This window comes from Mustela nigripes, chromosome 5 (assembly GCF_022355385.1).
Source record: "Mustela nigripes isolate SB6536 chromosome 5, MUSNIG.SB6536, whole genome shotgun sequence".
Lineage (NCBI taxonomy): Eukaryota > Metazoa > Chordata > Mammalia > Carnivora > Mustelidae > Mustela > Mustela nigripes.
Window position 1 is genome coordinate 78,757,579 of NC_081561.1, and position 21,252 is coordinate 78,778,830.

General features: G+C 36.1%; 1 protein-coding gene across 1 annotated transcript in view; it reads left to right on the forward strand.

Moving 5' to 3' along the window:
- The window catches only part of LAMA2 (laminin subunit alpha 2), a 638,355-nt gene that overhangs the window by 434,966 nt on the left and 182,137 nt on the right, over positions 1-21,252 (forward strand). Inside the window, exons 30-32 of the mRNA XM_059400698.1 lie at positions 6,272-6,396; positions 12,903-12,989; positions 15,499-15,692. Coding sequence (XP_059256681.1) covers positions 6,272-6,396; positions 12,903-12,989; positions 15,499-15,692 — 406 coding nt within the window. The remainder of the gene's footprint in view (positions 1-6,271; positions 6,397-12,902; positions 12,990-15,498; positions 15,693-21,252) is intronic.

The window sequence follows — 21,252 nt, forward strand, 5'->3', positions numbered from 1 at the left end:
CTCTTTTACAGTTGATAAACTAATGCTGACAGAAATTAAATAATTTGCTCAAGTCATAAGCCAGTAAAGATCAGATCTATGATCCAAACTCTGGTTTGTTTAAATAGGCATTTGATAGGATGTTTCTTGATATTTTCACAAACAAGTTTGAAGAGATGGGCCAGATAGTAACTTGTTAACAAATGTGATGACTGTAGAAGGTTCTCTGCACTGAAGAATGTGTGCTGGGTTGTAGATTCACATCTCCAATGATGAGATACAGGCTTTGTGTTTCAGCCAGCCCTGTGATCAGTGATTTGGATGAGATGTATCAAAGAAAGCAGGAAGTGTTACCTAATGTATTAGGTGGTGGTCAAGAAGCTGAAAGAGGGGTGCCTGGGTGGCTCAGTGGGTTAAGCGGCTGCTTTTGGCTCAGATCATGATCTCAGGGTCCTGGGATCGAGTCCCGCATCGGCTCTCTGCTCAGCAGGGAGCCTGCTTTCTCCTCTCTCTCTCTCTGCCTGCCTCTCTGCCTACTTGTGATCTCTCTCTGTCAAATAAATAAATAAAATCTTAAAAAAAAAAAAAAAAGCTTAAAGAGCCTGACAGGTAGACATATGAACCACAATTAACAATTAATATAAAAGATTCTGAACTTAGGTAGGTTCATTTCATTCTTCTTGTTCATTCATTCTTGTGGCACTTATAAATATTTCCAATGTGCAGGTATTGCAGTAGCTGACAAAAAGATACTGAGATGAAGAAGGCAGAGGACTTGCACTCTAGGGGCTTATATTCTAGTGTTTAGGGAAAGAGCAGAGGAAATGATGTGTAGTAACAATTCCTGTGAAATAGGAGTTTTTACTTGACTGGGGAGTCGTGTATACAAGATCCAGATCAGGGAAGGGAGTACAGTCACTGTATTTTCAAATCACAGGAAGAGACTTTAATATCTATTTTAAGAGAAATTCTGAGTGATCAAGATTATTAAATGTTTAACTTGAAGAGATTTAGGAAGTAATTGTATTTCATAGATATTTGAGGACTTTCCTTGAGAAATGGGAATTAGATTTAATCTTCGTAGCTTCCCAGGGCAGAACTTGGATCATTGACTGAAAGTAAGAATGAGATGTGTTTTCATTCAACATGAAGAAAAACTTAATAGCTTCTAATTATACAAGATGAAAAGGGCTGCCTTATAAGTATCCATTCATTCAATAATGTATTGAAAAAAAAGTGGGTAGGCATCCCTTTAAAGAAAGAGAGCTAAGTTAAGCAACTTCTCCCCTCATATCTAAGGTACTATATAATATTAATGTTATATTATTTTGATTTAGTAGAGGAATATATACCACCAGTTTTCCCATGTGCAAAAAACCCCTACCAATATCATATATTCTAATCTATTATTGAAAAGGTACTAGAAAGTATACTACCACTCTTGAGAATATAATTAAACTTCTTATCAGACATCTAAAATACAGGATATTTTCCTAGAGATTAATTTCTGTACAAGGTGAATATTGTGCTTCAAAGTAGTCAGGAAAGTCATATGAAAGGTCTCTGTCAAAAAGTTTCAAAAATAGCATCATGATTTATGTGTTGTGTTTGTGGACCTAAACAGAACATTTGATTTTGTTAACCAAGTTTAGTATGTCAGCAACTCTGTAAAAGATTGACTGTCAAGGCTAAAATATTTACTCGATCTATGAAGAAATTATATAGAGTTGCAGGTGTAAGAGCAGCAAACCATATTTTTGTATCTCTGTATTTCTGATAATGATCAATATTGTCGTTAAGTGTTTTGAGTCAATTATTAATGTTATGTTATGTTATGTAAAATAATTCATTATGCAGTGTGTTTATTTTTAAATGCAAAATGCTGGGACATCTGGGTGGCTCAGCCAGTTAAGCCACTGCCTTCAGCTCAGGTCATGATCCCAGTGTCCTGTAATTGAGTCCCACATCGGGCTCCTTGCTCAGTAGGGAGCCTGCTTCTCTCTCTGCCTCTGCCTGCTTGTGCATTCTCTCTCTCTCTCTCTCTCTCTCTGACAAATAAATAAATAAAATCTTTAAATGCAAAATGCTGATAATTGTATAAGATCCTGCCTATTCTTTGGGGACATAGTTATTCACTTAACTGTAACATATGTTCTTAAAACACTCTCCAGCTAACTCACAATTTGACACCTTGCTGAATGATTTAGACTGGAATTTATGGGTAATTTATCTCAGAACCATTATCTCTTGCCATACTGTTCTTAAATATGGAATGGCTATTTTATTGCTAAAATACTGGTTCTTTTGGATGGCCGAACAAAAGAAGATCATGGTACTTATACAACCAATCCTAATTCAGAATACAACAAATTATCTTGTTCTATTAATCATATTTCTATAAAGTTATTAGACTGAGACTTGGCCTTTTTCATCTTAAGGAGACTGACCAGTTTGATCTGTATTTCCTATATTGTACATTCAGCCATGCAGAATAGTCATCAAATAACTACCATGATTCAGTCTAGTGTTGAGCTAGAAGGAGCATTGAGCCCAGACTTGGGACATCAGGGAAAGTTTATCAGAGAAAACAACATTTAAAATGAGAGCTGGGGTGCCTGGGTGGCTCAGTGGGTTGAGCCGCTGCCTTCGGCTCAGGTCATGATCTCAGAGTCCTGAGATAGAGTCCCACATCGGGCTCCCTGCTCGGCGGGGAGCCTGCTTCCCTCTCTCTCTCTCTCTGCCTGCCTCTCCATCTACTTGTGATTTCTCTCTGTCAAATAAATAAATAAAATCTTTAAAAAATAATAATAAAAAAATAATAAAATGAGAGCTGACTTGAGTAGCTGCTAACCAGGTAAGTGGAGGGCTTTGCATTTAAGAAGTCCCAGAGGAAAGAGAGAGCACGAAATATGAGAATTTCAAATGGTCCTCTATGGCTTTCACACAGCATACGAAGGTGGCAGTGGCTAAAGGTAAGGCTGGAGGGGTAAGCAAGCAGATGAGAAAGGTATTTCTTGCCATGTTGGAAAGTGTATAATTCATCCTGAGGGCAATGGACAACTAGTGCAGACTTTCCAGCAAGAGAAAGACATGGTTTGAAAAGTTCTGTAGGATGATCATTTTGATTGCAGTGTAGGGAAATCATTGCATTAAAAAAAATAAAATTAGAAGCAGGATCTTTAGCTAAATTCTGTTCCAGTAAGCCAGGTAAAAATGAGACTAGCCCGATAAAAAATAGTAGGGACAAGGAAGTAAACAAACAGAGAGTAATAGAATCATGGAACACACTGATCAAACGGGCTCTCTGGGATGAGAGAGGCCTTTCGATAGCTGGCTTGGGCAATTGAGCAAGTGATAGTGACCCCAGATGAAATGGACAATACAGAAGTATTAGCAGGTTTAAAGAGAGATGAGCTTAATCTTTGATATTTCAAATTCAAGGTGCTTTTGTTATGAAGTAAGATCTATCCAGGAAGCATTTGGAAATGTAAGTCTAGAACTCATTAGAGACATCTGGCCTGAATATATAAAATTTAGAGATTTTGGCAAATAGGTGATAACCAAAAGTCATAGTAATGGGTGAGATCACCAATGTAGAGTGTGTAGAGAAAAGGTGAGAAAAGAAAAAAAAAAAAAAAGAAGTGAGAGCCAAAGTAGAATCAAGAACCCAATCTTACTACACAGGAAGGGAAGAAAGAGTCCATGAAGGAGCATAAGAAACAGTAGCCGAAGAGTTAGGAGAAAAATCAGCAGACCATACCATTAAAGAAACCATAGGAAGAGAAAATTCAAAGAGTAGCCAGAAATATTAGCTGCTGCAGAAAATTCATGTATCATAAGGACTTACTATTATCAGTAAATTTGGATTTATCAACAAAGACCTTATCAGTGAGCCTGGAGTAAGGGTAACATGAGAAGACTTTTTTAAAGTGGGGAGTGCTGAAGGGAGATAAGGAAATAGAAATCAGGAATGTAAACAATGCTTTTTAAAATGCTTATCAAAGATAGGATGGAAATTTCCAGAGATCTGAGGCCCGAGATATTTTTGAGCTAGAGAAGTCTGGGCCAACCTCAAATGCTAATAGGAAAAATGAGCAAAGAAGGGAAAAATGCAGATGCTGATGAAAAGGGGGAGGCAGAAAGGCAAGGAATCCAGTTTAGGAAGAGAATCGCTTCAGACAAAGGACAAACACCACTTCCTGTGGACAGAAATAAATGTTAAAAGGATGGAAAGTACTGCGAGCCAGATGGCAAGTCTTTCACAGGAATCTGAGGGAACACTCGAATGAGTGCTTCCTCTTCTCTGAAAATAGGGTACTGTCGTCTGCTGAGAGGTGGAGATTGAGCGTATTTGAAGTAAATAGCCTATTATATAAGAAACTGGATTCATTTTACATTATTATAAAAGACATCTGTAAGTGGTGTAATGCATTTTCAAATATAGCCCCCAAATGTAAAAACCAAAACAATGGCCTAAAATTCATCATGGTAATGTCATGATTTCACCCTATGCAAGAGCAGAAACTCTGAAAAAAAGAGTCATGAGAAGTCCTAAAAAAATTTCTAATTCCAGTGTGGAGGAACTGACATCAGTTACTGTGTGTTATGATGACCACACATACAGTACCAAACTTTGTCTGGCCATTAGAACACACATGAAAAGTAAATATGTGCTTCTCTTTTGAATGAAACCAAAAGCCCAGCATAGGGGATGTGGACAAAGTTCAATATGGAGCCTACAGGCGTCTCTGTAGCTCCCGCTGAGTTGCTCAAATCAGTTCCATAACATAGACAGCTATTTTATTACTGACTTTTTTGCTTCTCAACTTTTCTTCTGAGATTCTTTATAAGAAGTCATTTTTATAAACCACTCCAAACCCTGTGTTATAAAAATCAAGCAAAAACGCAATCCATAGTCTTCCTTTTCCCTCCATTTTCTCAACTCCCCAAGTCAAGTATCACATTTCCTCTACATAACAGTCAGTATTGCATTCCTGCTGCCTTGTTTCTTATTTGGCATTTTTTAAAATAATTTTCCCAAAGTAGAAGTAAATTAGTATAGAGTCGGATGTCATTTTACCTTTTTCTCTTGCTTGATTCCTCTCAGTGCCTGACATATAGCTCTCCCTAAGTGCTCATTGCATGAATTATTGCAATGTGTTAAGTATAATTTTGCTTTATGAGAACTTTAATTACAAAACCACACAGTATTCTGAAACTATTCTCATTTCCTTTTGGAAATGTTAAAGCACATAGCCCAAGTGCCTCTTGCTATGCAAACATGAAAAAGAAAATTTTGACCTGGGATGCCTGGTTTCAGATTGGGTCCACTCTATTTATAAAAAGTTATCAAAATATGGCAAGAATTAGATGGATAACATTAGTAGTAGTAACATTAGTATAGTAACTGGGGTGACCTTTGTTCTGTTTTGTTTTGTTTTGCCTCTTGTTGCCTCTTAAAACATATATGCTTGGTTTGGTTTCAGAAAGTCCATTGACAGGCACTCACCAAGGTCCCAGGATTTTTAGTACTTATCTAGCACCATTCTAGAAGAAACATAAATGGCCAGATGATGTAATAAATTATAGAAATGTGTGAAGTAGGGACACCTGGGTTCCTCAGTTGGTTAAGCGACTGCCTGTGACTCAGGTCATAATCCTGGAGTCCCAGGATCAAGTTCCACATCAGGCTCCCTGCTCAGCAGGGAGTCTGCTTCTCCCTCTCACCCTCTCCTTGGTCCTGTTCTCTCTTTCTTATTCTGTCTCAAATAAATAAGTAAAATCTTTAAAACAATGTGTGAAGTATGTTCCCCAGATTACAGTAAGAGAAAAATTTACACAGAGATTGATACAGAAAAAAAAAAAAAAAAAAGAAAGGAAATTCTTATTGTCAGTATAGCTACGACATCCTGGTATTGTTTTCTTTTAGGGAAGAACTTCTTTAAAAATATGTATACCAAGAGTCGCTGATTAAATGTCTGACTCTTGATTTCAGCTCAGGTTATGATCCCAGGGTCATGATCTCAGGGTTGTGAGATCGAGGCCTGAATCAGGGCCTGTGCTGGGCATGGAGAATGCTTAAGATTCTCTCTCTCCTTCTGCCCCCTCCCAACACCCCGTGGCCCCACACACACCCTCTCCCTCTCTCTCTAAAGTATATATATATCAAGAACTCCTTCAATGATATGTGTGTGTTCACAGGAGAACACATACTTATAGGTGAAGAGCTGTATGACAAATTACATTCTAACTCTCAGTAAATAAAAACAAACTTCTCTCTTTTCCTTTACAGAATTGTCAACATCACACTGCTGGTGACTTCTGTGAACGATGTGCTCTTGGATATTATGGAATTGTCAGGGGATTGCTAAATGACTGTCAGCAATGTGCTTGCCCTCTAATTTCTTCCAGCAACAAGTAAGATTAAGAAATATTACCAAATTTCCCAATCAGTAGTACCATCTGTGTAGCACATGGGCTTCTAGGATTTAACTATTTTTTTTCATATAGACGAAATCTCTGTTTAAGATAAACATTATTTTAAACAATTTAAAAACATGACAAAGTGAGCATATAATGCTCTGTGGTTTGTTTTTCCATTAGAAAATAATGGAAATAGCTACTGTCCCAAGTAATTAATATTAATTAAAAAGTAAATAATAATGTTGGCATAATTTATGTTTATGCAATAAGTGATACATATGTACACATGTTTGTAATTTTACACACTTTTATAAGTATCTTGTATTTACATATGGTTCTGACACAAACTCAACTATGAAGGATTGTTTAGGTGCATATTATGTGACTTTGGTGACTCCTTCCACTTGCTTTGTGTGTTTAATTCACAATATGTAAAGAATTATTAAGAAAATAATTGAAAAAAATAGCTAAAGGAAGGTGACTTATTTTTACACTCCAAAATAAGCCCATATTTCCCAGAATCACAGTCCCATTCTGTTAAGACGGTCTGAGCTTGGTACCATGGAAACACAGCCATAAGGGGAAACAAAAACCAGAATATCTTATTTCAGTGCTGTCTGCACATTTTGCACTGGTTTATCTATTGAAGAAAACCCTTGTTGCAAAGTCTGTCTATACTTGAAAGTATAAGTGATTTATAGACTTCAGTCTCTACCTGGTAGGGCAGTTTTTTCCTCTAAGAATTTACTTTTGAAAAGAATATAGGGCACTTTGTTCAGAATTAGAATCCTGGACTCCTTTTCTTGAGTATATGAGAGCCACAAAGCAATTGAGATAGATGATTCCCCCCTGCTGACTCAGTTTTTTAATTTTCCCCTTCATCATTGGCTTTATATACATTCTGAAAACATTTTCATGTAAATTCTCCCTTTCTTCTGAAAGCTCTTTTTTTTTTCTGCTTATGAGAATCAAAGGTATTTTTGTCAAATATGAATTTTTAGACAAATGGGATAGAGACGAGGATAAAATACATGTTCTTTTTGTTCATGCAAGCACCGAGTGGTAGGTGTATGAAAAATAACATTATTTCTATTTTCCTTTCCCTAAACTCCCTCTGATGACTAGATTTAAACAAGAGAATGTTATTTATTATATTGTTATTAAAATGTGAGTCATTGGATTAGAAAGATTCAGTAATTAACTGATAATTTCTTTGATAACAATGAAGCATAACATCTGTTGAAAAGGCTCACAATAAAAAGTGTCTTAAGAGAAGTCAACCTAAATGTAAAGGGACTTCAAAGGTACAAATACCACACTTAATTTTGAAATTCAGGAACATATTGAATGAAGTAGTAGCATTTATAATAGATCGTAAACAGTAGATTAAAAGGCTTTTACTAGTGGAGATAGCAGGAAGTTACATGAACAAAAGCTTAGAAAATAGAAAACACAGTTCTTCACGTTTAAGAACTAATAAGTAAGAGTTTGGAGCATGGAGTTCAAATAGATGAAAATGAGCAGATCAAATGAACAGGAGAATGGAGGCCATGTTTTAGAAATCCTTGAATACCCATCTAAGAAATTGCTATTTAATTTTCTCTGTAATGAGGAAACACTGCAAGTTTTTAGTTAGAACAAACAAACAAAAAGGTTAATGTGGCCAGAGCCACACTTTAGGAAGACTATTAGGAGAGAGCCGTGTAAAATGAATTAAAACAGGCAAAGAAAAAAAAACAAAGAGTGTGATTAATATAAGCTATTGCACAAACTTAGGCAAAAGATAATGAGAATATAAAGGTAGGTGGTAGTAACAGGAAGGGAGAAGAGGGGACAGGTGTGAGAGCACTATTGAATGCAGCTCTCCAGGAGTGCTAACTAATTAGACATGAGGAGTTCAGGCCAGGCAGGAATTGAAGCCAAAGGTTGTTAGCCAGGTTGACCTCAAAAATGGTAGTGCGATCAACTGAAAGAGGGAAACCAGGAAAGAGCTGCTCCAGAGGATAGACAATTTATGTTCCAAATAGGTTAAAATTGATATGAAAGATCTGTCCAAATGGAAATATGCAAATAGCTGCAGAAAATGGAAATAGAATTGGAAGGGCAGATGAAGGAAGAGATATGTTAATAAATGAATTAAAATTGAATAAGATTTCCCGGGGTTATGTCTCCCAAGGGGATTGTGTGGAAAGAAGGAAAGACAGAATTCCTTACACTAGAGAAACGAGAAAAGAAAGATGAGCCAGGATGGGAACTGTCAGGGAGGCAAGGGAATGGAGACCACATGGCTAAGGATACCCCCAGGGAGAAAAGCAGCTGCTTTCAGAGAAGTCTGAGTACACAGGGGAGCCATGACCTGTGAGGGTCACAGAAGAGTTTTGACAGTCAATCCAGGAAAACAGACGTTATGTTACAAGGATGGCAGTTTATAGCTTTCAGGGTTTTCAAGAAGGAAAAAGAAAGAGTGCTACCTTGATTGGTTAGTAGGATTAATAGAAAGGTGTGTTTTCATTTTTGTTTTCTGTGATTTGTATAATTTAAGTACATTTTTATGGAAAAAGAATCAAAATACCAAATCAAAATACCAAAGAATCAAAATACCAAATCCAAGTGGCTAGTTCAATGGTTTTCAAACTTTCTTAACTGCAACCATTGTAAGAAATCATTTTTTAATATCCTAAGTTGGTACATGCAAAACTTCTGTGTATATAATATAAATGTTTATAAATATGTATATATCCTATAACTTTTATTCAATTTCATTTTCCCACATTATTAGAAGAAATTTTATTCCAAACCTACTAGAGTGATTTCATGACCACTCATTTGACCACCTAAAGCTTGGCACATCAGTTAACAAAGCAAACACCTGTGTGTGCTCAGAAGGGAAGAGTTAAAATACAAAGCAAAGAAACAAGCCAGGGCAAAGAAGAGAGGCCCTTCTTCCCAAGATACAAAAGTAAATTTGGACTATGGAGGAAGCTGAGATACGCTCTTCAGTGATTTGGGTCTGGGTAGCCAATGAAAAGTAAGGAGTAAGTCATGGTTAGTGATGACTAACTCCCTTCCCCACATTCGTTTTTCAGTATGTCTTACCATGACAAACTGTCAACTACCATGAGAGTGCAGTGTGGCTCAGGGTTTTCTGCCACCTACTCAAGGAAACGTTAGATACTTTCCAACAGAGTAGAAGAAACTGTAAGCCCTCTGCAGTCTGACCGCCTTTCCCCTTCAATGCCCTCTCTTCCCTTCTACAGTGATGTCACGTCGGAGTACCCTGCTCTTTCCCAAACACGCCAGCCATCTTTTGCCAGACAAAGACAAGAAACTGTGTGGTTTCATTTACATTGGGAATTTTTTTTTAAATATGGTCTCATAGAAACTGACTGTGGATGGTGGTTACCAGGGTGTGGGGTGTGGGGGGAATTGAGAAAGGCTGGCAAAAGGATACAAATTTTCAGTTATAAGATGAATGAGTTGTTTTTTTTTAAGATTTTATTTATTTATTTGACAGAGAGAAAGAGAGATCACAAGTAGGCAGAGAGGCAGGCAGCAAGAGGGGGGGAAGCAGGCTCCCTGCTGAGCAGAGAGCCCGACGCGGGGCTCAATCCCAGGACCTGAGACCATGACCTAAGCCAAAGGCAGAGGCTTAACCCACTGAGCCACCCAAACATCCCAAGATGAATGAGTTCTAAAGATCTAATATATAATATGGTAGTTGATAATATTTATTATATTGAAACATATTATATTGAAACTTGCTAAGCAAATAGAACCTGTGTTCTCACCCCCCAAAAAAGGCAGGTATGCAGGGGTGATAGATGCATTAATTAATTTGTACATCTATGTATATCAAATCATCCCATGCACACTTTAGTTATAATTTTGTTTGCCAGTTACACTCCCATAAAGTTGAGCAAAACATAGTAGGTGCATAATATCAAGCAGTGCAAGTGCCTCCACGGAAAATAAAGCAGCCTCAGTGAACTGAGAGTGGCTGGGGTGCCCTGTTAGCCAGGGGCCTCATGAAGAGCTTTGTAAACAAATGCTTATGCAGAGATGAAGGGAGTAATGGGGAGAGCCACATGACTGCCTGGACAAAGAGTAGTCCACCAGAGGAAAAAGCATGTGAGTACACTGTCCTGGAGACTGGCCCATGCTTGGCAGACAACATGGATCCAGGGCAGCTGGTGCAGAAGGAATGACCAAGATATGACCAAGAATGACCAAGATATGGAGAAGCATGACCAAGATATGTTTCAGGGACTCTCCAGTGGCTAATGAAATGTCCTAACTGCTAACAGTCTTCCAATAGCAAGGGGTGCCTGGGAACAGGGATATGCAGTGATGTTAGCAATGGCAACAGGAGCAGCAGTTTCAGGTAGAGTGGACGGGGAATGTGAGGGAAAGGAGACAGCTGTGGCTTACGGCCAAACAAATGGAAGTACAGAATGATCATGGTTGAGACAGGGAAAATTATGGAAAGGTCAGTGGGATTGTTTTAGAGGGGGGAAACTCAGTTTTAGATCTGTTAGGGTAGATGCAAAAGTTTTAAGCCTGAATGAGATCATTGAGGGGAGAGAGGGCAGGACAGGTTAGGAGAAATCTGAAGACTGAAGTGTAGGGCACATAAAGAGGTCAAGGGCATGATGTATATTCAGCAAAGGAGACTGAAAAAGAACAACCAGTGAACTGGGATAAAGACAAGAAGAAGGTGGACTCCAGGAAGCCATTTCTTCTCTATAGTATCCACAGGAACAACACAAACTAGTGGACTCTAAATCTCAGAAATTCTCTTGAGGCAAATTTGGAGTTAGCAGACATAAGGAAATGTCTAAGATGGCCGCCAACAGAAAAGCACAGGATTTCCGAGTGGCCCTGCAGATAATATGGGAATGGAGAGTAGATGAGGGAGTTGTGAGCCGAAACAATCAACTCTAACTTAAAGTAACTTGTGATCCCTACTCCCTCCTTCATAAGTCCTTACATGTGATTTAAGGAAAGGATTCAATATACCATAATATCATAATTCAGAAAAGTTTATATCTACTCTTCAAGGAGAATTATAACATTCTTGCATACTAATTGAGACAGATATATTACTATAAAGGATTATAATTTAATTAGGTTGGCTCTCTAGAGTTTCACTTGAAATGTCTAAAACTTGTTTCCAAGTGCCTATATATATATACATATATATATGTGAGTTCAAAATGTGATATATGAGTGTGTGTATGCGCACGTATGTATGTGTGTGTACAGATTCTCTCAGCATCAAGCTTTAACTGAGAGAGCTAAAAGCTTGCCAGAATGTGTCAATTATATATTTGTGGATCTATTTTGCAAAGGCAAAAAATAAATTTGTTGGATAATGAGTTTGTGAGTAGTAGATCAATTTGTTCACGTACCTCACAAAGGTTAGAGTTTATTACTCATTCATGTACTATTGATTCCATGCACTAGAAGACAGTTAAAATAGGGTCATCATGGCCCCTGACTGATAGGAGTTGTGGTCCTAGTCTATACACAACATATCTTTTTCAACATCAACTTCTTTAGCAGACCAACACAAAGAAAAAGAGTGTTCGCAGTGTTGCAGTGCTACCGTCTTGCAACGAATATATTCTTTTTCTTCCTTCCAAGTTTCTGATGCATCATACAGTTTTATCTAGTGGGAATTCTGTACTTACATTTGAAAGAAGTTTGTAACAACCTAAAATTACATGTTAGTACAGGTTAGTTTTCAAGTCTTGCTAATTGTTTCTTTTGTAGAGAAAGATGATCAGAAAACCTGGCAAAGCCTGGCTGGCTGTGGTCTATCAGTGCCAGAGTGATAACAGGGCAAATTATATAAGACCTACTTAGTAGAAAAGATCATAAAATTGTCAGAAAATCTTATTCATTTTCATGTAGAGAGCTTTCCCATCATTCCTCACACAAAATCACATTCCTTTGTGTTTAAAATAAATTTAATTTTAAATCCATATGTAAATTAGAAAAAGCACTCTTACTTTATGTGAAATATTTATTCACAGTTCATGCGTTGAAGGGCTAGTGGCAATTTGGGCTGAGTTTTCAGAAATAAATTATATAGCTTCTAGGACCAGTTTTTTTAATTGAAAAATAGTAATACTTATTCTGCTATGAAACAATGTGTGTGAATGCTACTCCTATTTTTCTTACAATTCATGAAAAACAGGACACTTGCCGGATGTTTAATATTTTTATGGTTGCCATATAATGATTAAAATTTCAAAATGTTTACATAGTGTGAGGCATTGCACATTCATTAAGAAACGACCATATTTATTTGTCAACTATTATTGGTAATATTTTGTTGTGATACCCTACTCTTGACTAGAAATGTATACGTAAGAATAAATAACTACCCCCAAATAAGTTCCAATCATCTGGATAATGGACAAAATTACTTAAATGTATAAAATTAATAGGTTAAAAGATTTTTTTACCATGGTTTTTTTTTTTTCTTTCCAACTCAGTTTTAGCCCTTCTTGTGTCATGCAAGGCCTCGATGATTACCGTTGCACCGCTTGCCCCCGGGGATACGAAGGCCAGTACTGTGAACGGTATGCAGTCATGAAACCGAGAGATCATCTAATAAAGGATCACAGTAGAAATGTAGTCATTATTTTCATAATTTATTTTCATTTTCTCCAGTAGTTCATATACTTTCCACACTTATTTTTTATTTTTATATCTGTAGAAACTTTCTCCGAAGATAGTCATTTATTTCCACCGTATATATATACACATGTATGTATATATATAAAAATGTGCTTTGGTATTCATGGTTAGGCTAATATTCATTTCACGCCCTTGTAAATACCAGAAGGATGATGACTAAAAGCATCCCTGGACACCAAGGCTGTTATCTGAAGTAATTTATGAAAAAAAAATGTTCAGTAGTATACTACATTTATCTATATAAGCATGTAAATATCTCTGTTCCCACAATCTATGAATACGGGTATGTAGAAAAGACTGGAAGGGTACAGTGAAATGACAGTTACTGTCTTAAGCCAAAGTGATTATAGAAAATGTATTTTTTTCATATCCATTAATGTTTAATCAATAGGAGTTGACAGTTCATATAGCTTATAGATGAACAGGGCATATATTATCAAATATGAATGTCTTGAATTATTTTTGCAGTTCTCAAATGTTGTTACAGCTTTACTTTCATCATCTCCAACATATAAATGATCAAATTATATTTTCCTGAAAAATTGCTTTTATTCAGCTAATTAAACCAAAGGTCTTGGTTAAATTTTTATTGTAACTTTCCAAATGAATTTGTTCCACTTCTGAGAGCTTCTTAAATCATTTGAATCACCTTATGACCTGCCTAAGCTCATCAGCTCAGGTCTAAAATTGCTTACATGTTTTGAGTGTCCCTGTAATGTAGGAAACCCCTCCCCATGTTTTATCTTTGTTACTTTTGTAATTAACTCTTTGAGCATTTAATCAATCTCAGTCTGCTTAGAATAGAATTCTTTCACCTGCAAATGTTAAGAAATAATTTAAGTAGACTTATTTAAATGGTCGAGCATTTATAACCTTACATTGAAAATAAAATAACTAAAACCACAAATGTGTAAAAGCTTAGTTACGGATAACTTTTTTTTTTGGCATTGCCTTTTCTTTTATTCCTTTTTTTTTTTTAAGAATTTATTTATTTATTTGACAGAGAGAGATCACAAGTAGGCAGAAAGGCAGGCAGAGAGAGAGAGGAGGAAGCAGACTCCCTGCTGAACAGAAAGCCTGATGCGGGACTCGATCCCAGGATCCTGGGATCATGCCTGAGCCGAAGGCAGAGGCTTAACCCACTGAGCCACCCAGGCACCCCTGCATTGCCTTTTCTTACCAGCACAAGATATATTAATTTTCACAATTATTTGTGCAAATTTCCACTGAAGATAGTTCGGGATTATCTGCCTAATGTTTGTAATTTTGGGCTTCAGCCTCCTACTGTCTCTCAACTTCCTCCCATGCTTGTGGGTGTTGATTATAGTTAGCTGACTGTATATGTAATTTATTGTCCAAACCGGGATATTCTAAGGAGAGATAGGAAGTGTTTTAATAATTAAACTAGGACAACAGGTAATTTGGGACCATTCTAGGCAACCCAGAGCATATGGTCCTGCTAGAATCTTGTTATTACCAGGTTTCCAGTAACATAACCCACAGTGATATATACTTAGGTGAATGGATGTATGAATGAGTAGAAGAGTCAATGAATTGATTTCATATTGGGTTCATCCAGTTGGATTTTCTTTCTAATATCTCAAATTAATGTTACATAATTTATTTCCATAACATTAACCCACTTCAAGATGGAATCTCCATCTTGAGGATGATATGATAGAAAGACCAGTAAAGTTAAATAGAAAATCTAATACTTTATTGCCACTTAGCTTCTTTTTGTTCAAAATTAGTGGGTTGAATTATTTGGTCATTTTGATCTTTAAAATGTATGAGTCTAGGAAAGCCCAGATGTTAATATATAATTTTATTTACTTATAATTTTTAAAAAAGAAGACTTCAAAGCAATGTTTATGATCTAGAGTAGTGGAAGGCAGAGTGACCCACAGAATTTGGCCCATTGCCTGATTCTGTATGGCACTATAAGCTAACAATGGTTGTTACAGGCAAACATTTACAATCAGTGTGATGATAGGAAGCACTAAACTTGACACTTTAATAAGAACTTCCTTCTTGTTAGTAGATTGATTTTACATTAATACATTACTATTACAAAGTAATTTGTACTCAAATATTGTTGTTCTTGTTGTTATTATTATTAATAATTTGAATTCCATCTTGATTTCCATCAGCAAAAAAAAAAAAAAAAAATGCTTAGAAATGTATTTATTCCTTACCGAATGGTTTTGATTTTGCATCTTGATCTGGAAAAGTATAAAATCAGTACTGGCTAATTCTTTACAGGAAAAGTGTACTGGCTCCTGATCTGTTGACTCTCGGTATCACTTTGGTTCCATCCAACACAACACAAACACAACAATTGAGAGACGTGACATATTATTAATCTCCTGCTTTTTCACTGTTTAAATTCAGATGTGCCCCTGGCTATACTGGTAGCCCCAGCAGCCCTGGAGGTTCCTGCCAAGAATGTGAGTGTGACCCCCACGGCTCGCTGCCTGTCCCCTGTGACCCCATCACAGGGCTCTGCACATGCCGCCCCGGAGCCACAGGGCCGAAGTGTGACGGCTGCAAGCATTGGCATGCACGCGAGGGCATGGAGTGTGTGTGTACGTACGCTAACTTCGCCATTCATTCTGGGGGCCCTTTTCCACTTCGGTCTCGATTCCAATAAGAACTACTGACTCTTATTTTTTCTTTTTCTGCAATAGCTAATGCTACTCGTCATTCTTCCTGACACTATCTATCTACCTTATGCTGTTTGCCTGCTGTTTTTGTCTCTGTCCCGTGGAGTCCAGAAGAGCTGAGAAAATCCTCAGCATGCTTTAGTCAGTGCACAGAAGACCTACGACCAAGCTTCTAGAGGCATATTTTATTTTATTTTCTCCAGCTCAGAGTTTGCAGTTTTACGCAGGGTTAGCATAGGCTCTGTGACAGATTAAAGACCTGGGTTCATTCAATTTTTCAGAATCCTCCTGAATTTGTAATCCACTGGACAGGCACTTTAGGCCTTGAATTACAACTGACTTTTCTTTCCTAGCTTGTAGGGAAATCCACGGGCATACTGCTTCATAACTTTCTTTTGAACTGCAGATCCTGAAAGCAGTGACAGTGAACTCAAGTATTTTTACTCACAGGTGCAATAAACAGAAAACAGTGTGCTTTTTTTTTCTTTGAAACTGCTGCTGCTGGCTTTAGTAATCCCATAGGCCATATAGAAAGTACATTGACTATCAGTAGTTAAATATAATTAGATAATATAAATTCTAATCTAAAATTAGGTTATTTATAAATTTAGGAGGGACTGTTACATTCTTTTTGTCTTGAGGGAATTTATATTAGTGGTCTTAATTCTTTTTAAAAAAATAGAAATATAAAATATTTGAGTAGCTTTGATTTTAATACTTACCTACTTTAGTGTATTTATGCATGCCAATATTTCTAGTTTTCACATCTTATGTGTGTGTTAATCTTAATAGCATTTTAATTAGAATTTTTGTTTGTGTTCCAATTTTATAAGAGTAACCTCAAAAGCTAAGGCTGACCAGCATGGATGTGTGAATGGATGGGTTTGAAGTATAATCAACATACAAAGTTATATTAGTTTCAGGTGTACAACATAGTGATTCAACAATTCTTGCAATTTCTCAATGGTCACCATAAGTGGAGTCACCATCTGTCACCAAATGACTATATTCCCAATGCTATACTTTTTATACCCATGACTTATTTATTTTATAACTAGAAATTTTACCTCTTAACCTATTTCACATTTCACACAACCCCCACCACCTCCTTTCTGGCAATTATTAGCTTATTCTCTGTATTTAAGTGTCTAGTTTTTCATTTTTTTGTTTTGTTTTTTAGGTTCCACTTACAAGTAAAGTCATATCATCATTTGTCTGACACATATCACGCAATACTTTCCAAGTCCATCCATGTTGTTGCACATGGCAAGATTTAATTCTTCTTTATGGCTGAGTAGTATTCCGCTGTATATATATACCACACCTTCTTTACACATTCATCTAAAATGGACATCTGAGTTGCTTCCATAACTTGGCCATTGTAAATAATGCAATAAACATGAAGGTGCATTTACCTTTTTGAATTAGTATTTATATTTTCTTTGGTTAAATACCTAGTAGTGGAATTGCTGGATTGTATGGTATCTCTACTTCTAATTTTTTGAGGAAATTCCATACTGTTTCCACAGCAGTTACACCAATTTACATTCTTACGAACAATGAACAATTCCTTTTTCTCCACATCCTTGCCAACACTTATTTCTTGTCTTTTCAATTCTATCCATTCTAATAGGTGTAAGTGGATAGATCTTGCATCATGGTTTTGATTTGCATTTCCCTAATGACCAGTTATGTTGCACATCTTTTCATGTGTCTGTTGGCCATCTGCAGGTCTTCATTGGGAAAATGTCTATACAGGTCCTCTGTCCATTTTTAATAAAATTATTTGGGAATTTTTATGTTGAGTTGTAGAAGTTTTTTGTATATTTTGGGTATTAACTCCTTATCAGGTATATCACTTGCAAATATCTTCTCCCATTCAGTAGGCTCTCTTAGTTTTGTTGGTGGTTTCCTTTGCTGTACAAAAGCTTTTTATTCTGGTGTAATCCCAAAAGTTTATTTTTGCTTTTATTTCCCTTGCCTGAGAAGACATAGCTAATAAAATATTCCTAAGGCCAATGTCAAAGAAGTACTGCCTGTGTTTTCTTCAAGGATTTTTATGATTTGAGGTCTCACATGTAGGTCTTTAATCCATTTTTTGGTTGCTTTTTATATGGTCTAAGAAAATGGTCTAGTTTTATTCTCTTCCATGTAGCTGTTCAGTTTTACCAATATCATTTGTTGAAGATACTGTCTTTTCCCCACTGTATAGTCTTGCCTCCTTTGTTGTTGATTAATTCACCATATAAGCCTGGGGTTTTCTTTGAGACTCTTTATTCTGTTCTTCCTTCTCAAGATTGCTTGGGCTATTTGGAGTCTTTTGTGGTTCCATGAAAATGTTAGTATCATTTGTTCTATTTCTGTGAAAAATGCTATTGGTATTTTGATAAGGATTGCATCCAATCCATAGATTGTTTTGGGTAGTACAGACATTTTAACAGTATTAATTCTTCCCATCCATAGGCATGGGATGTTTCTTTGTGTCACCTTAAATTTCTTTCATCAATGTTTTATAGATTTTAGAGTACAGGCCTTTTACCTCCTTAAGTTTAATTCCAAGTATTTTATTATTTTTGGTGCAGTTGTGAATGAGGTAGTCTTCTTAATTTCTCTTTCTTCTACTCCATTATTAGTGCATAGAAATGCAACATATTTCTATATATTAATTTTGTACCCTGCAACATTACTAAGTTTATTTATCAGCTGTAGAAGTTTTTTGGTGGAGTCTTTAGGGTTTTCTATGTATATAGCATCATGCCATCTGCAAATAGTGACAGTTTTAGTTCCTTCTTACCAATTACTACCTTTTGTTTTCTTGGTGTCTGATTGCCATGGCTAGGATTTCCCATAGGATGCTGAATAAAAGTGGTGAGCATGGACATCCTTGTCTGTTCCTGATATTAGGGGAAAAGTTCTCAGTTTTTCACCATTGGGAATGAGAACCTGTGGGTTCTTCATGTATGACTTTTATTATGTTGAGGCATATTCTCTCTAAATAAACTACATTGAGAATTTTTATTATGAATGAATATTGTATTTGTCAAACACTTTTCCTACATCTATCAGAATGATCCTGATTTTTTTTTCCTTTATCTTATAATGTGATGTAGTATACTGATTCATTTGTGAATATTAAACCACACTTGTATACTTGGAATAAATCCTGCTTGATTCTGGTGAATGATATTTTAAATTTATTATTGAATTTAATTTGCTAATATTTTGTTGAGAATTTTTACATCTATGTTCATCAGAGATATTGGCCTTTTTTTCTTTTCTTTGTAGTATTTTTGGTTTTGGTATCAGGGTAATAACCATTGGCCTCATAGAATAAATCTGGAAGTTTTCTTTTCACTTTTTTTTTTAATACTTTGAGGCGAGTAAGCATTAACTCTTCTTTAAATGTTTGGTAGAATTCATCTGTGAAGCCATCTGGCCTTAGACATTTGTTTTTTGGGAGGTTTTTTGATTACAGATTCAATTTCATTACTAGCAATCAGTTAATCAGATTTTCTATTTCTTCCTGATTTAGTTTGGGAAGCTTATATGTTTCTAGGAATTTATCATTTTCTTCTAGGTTGTCCAATTTGTTGACATATACTTTTTCATAATATTCTAATTCCTTGTATTTCTTCAGAGTCCTTCATTTCTGCTTTTGTTTATTTATTTGGGTTCTTTTTTTTTTTTTTTTCTTGATGAATCTGGCTAAAAGTTTATCAATTTTGTTTATCTTTTCAAAGAACCAGTTCTTGATTTCATTGATAATTTCTGTTGTTTTTTCTTTGTCTTATTTCTGTTCTAATCTTTATTATTTTCTTTCTTCTACTACCTTTGGGCTTTGTTTTTTCTTCTTTTTATAGTTCTTTTTTAATCTTTTGTAACATTTGTTTTATTACTCTAGCTACATTTTCTTTCTTTTTACTTAAATTCAATTAGCCAACATATAGTACATCATTAGATATAAAGTTCAATAATTCATCAGTTGCATATAACACCCCATGCTTCTCACATCATGTGCCCTCCTTCATGCCCATCACTCAATTACCCCATCCCCTAACCCACCTCGCCTCCAGCAACACTCAGTTTATTTTCTATAGTTAAAAGTCTCTCAGGTTTTTCTCCCTTTCTGAGGACTTCCCTTTCATTTTTCCCTCCTTTCTCTTATGATCTTCTGTGCTGTTTCTTATATTCCACATATGAGTAGAACCATATGATGATAGCCTTTCTCTGACTGACTTATTTCACTCAGTGTAATACACTCCATTTCCATCCACATGGATGCAAATTGTAAGCATTGTCCTTTCTGATGGCTGAGTACTATTACATATATATATGTAATATATATATTACATATATATATGTAATAGTATATATATGTAATAGTACTCAGTATATAGTATATATACTTATATATATATATGTATATATACATATATATATAAAACACTTCTTTATCCATTTATCTGTCGGTAGACATCTCAGCTCTTTCCAAACTTTTCTATTGTGGACATTGCTGCAGTGAACATTGGGGTGTAGGTGTCCCTTCAGATCACTACATTTGTATCTTTGGAGTAAATACCTAGTGGTGCAATTGCTGGATCGTAGGGTAGCTCTACTTTTAAATTCCTGAGGAAATCCATACTGTTTTCCAGAGTGGCTGTACCAGCTTGTATTCCCACCAACAGTGTAAGAGTGTTCCCCTTTCTCTGCAACCTTGCCAAAATTTGTTATTTCTTCAGTTGTTCATTTTAGCCATTCTAACTGGTGTGAGGTGATATCTCATTGTAGTTTGGGTTTATATTTCCCTGATGCCAAGTGATGTGAGGCATTTTTTCATGTGTTGGCCATCTGGATGTCTTCTTTGGAGAAATGTATGTTCATGTCTTCTAGCCATTTCTTGACTGTATTATTGGTTTTTTGGGTGTTGAGTTTGATAAGTACTCTGCAGATCTTGGATACTAGCCCTTTATTTGATACATCATTTGCGAAACATCTTCTCCCATTTTGTAGGTTGCCTTTCAGTTTTGTTGAATTTCTTTTGCTATGCAGAAGGGGTTTTTTTTTTCTTTCTTTCTTTCTTTCTTTTTTTTTTTTTGAAGAGTTTATTTATTTATTTTGACAGAGGGACCAAGCACAAGCAGTGGGGAGCAAGAGAGGGAGAAGAAGTACATTCCCCACTGAGTGGAGTGTGTGATGTGGGGCATAATCCCAGGTCCCTGGGATCATGACCAGAGCCAAAGGCAGACACTTAACCAGCTGAACCACCCATGTGTCCCTGTGTAGCTTTTTATCTTGATGAAGTCCCAATAGTTCATTTTGTAACCTTGTCTTTGAAGACATGTCTAGCAAAAGAGTTGCTGTGGCAGAGGACAAAGAGGTTGCTGCCTGTGTTTTCCTCTAGAATTTGTAGGATTTGTAGATTGCTACAAGTATCATAGACATCTTGAAAGTATTTTGGTCTTCCAATCCATTAGCATGGAAT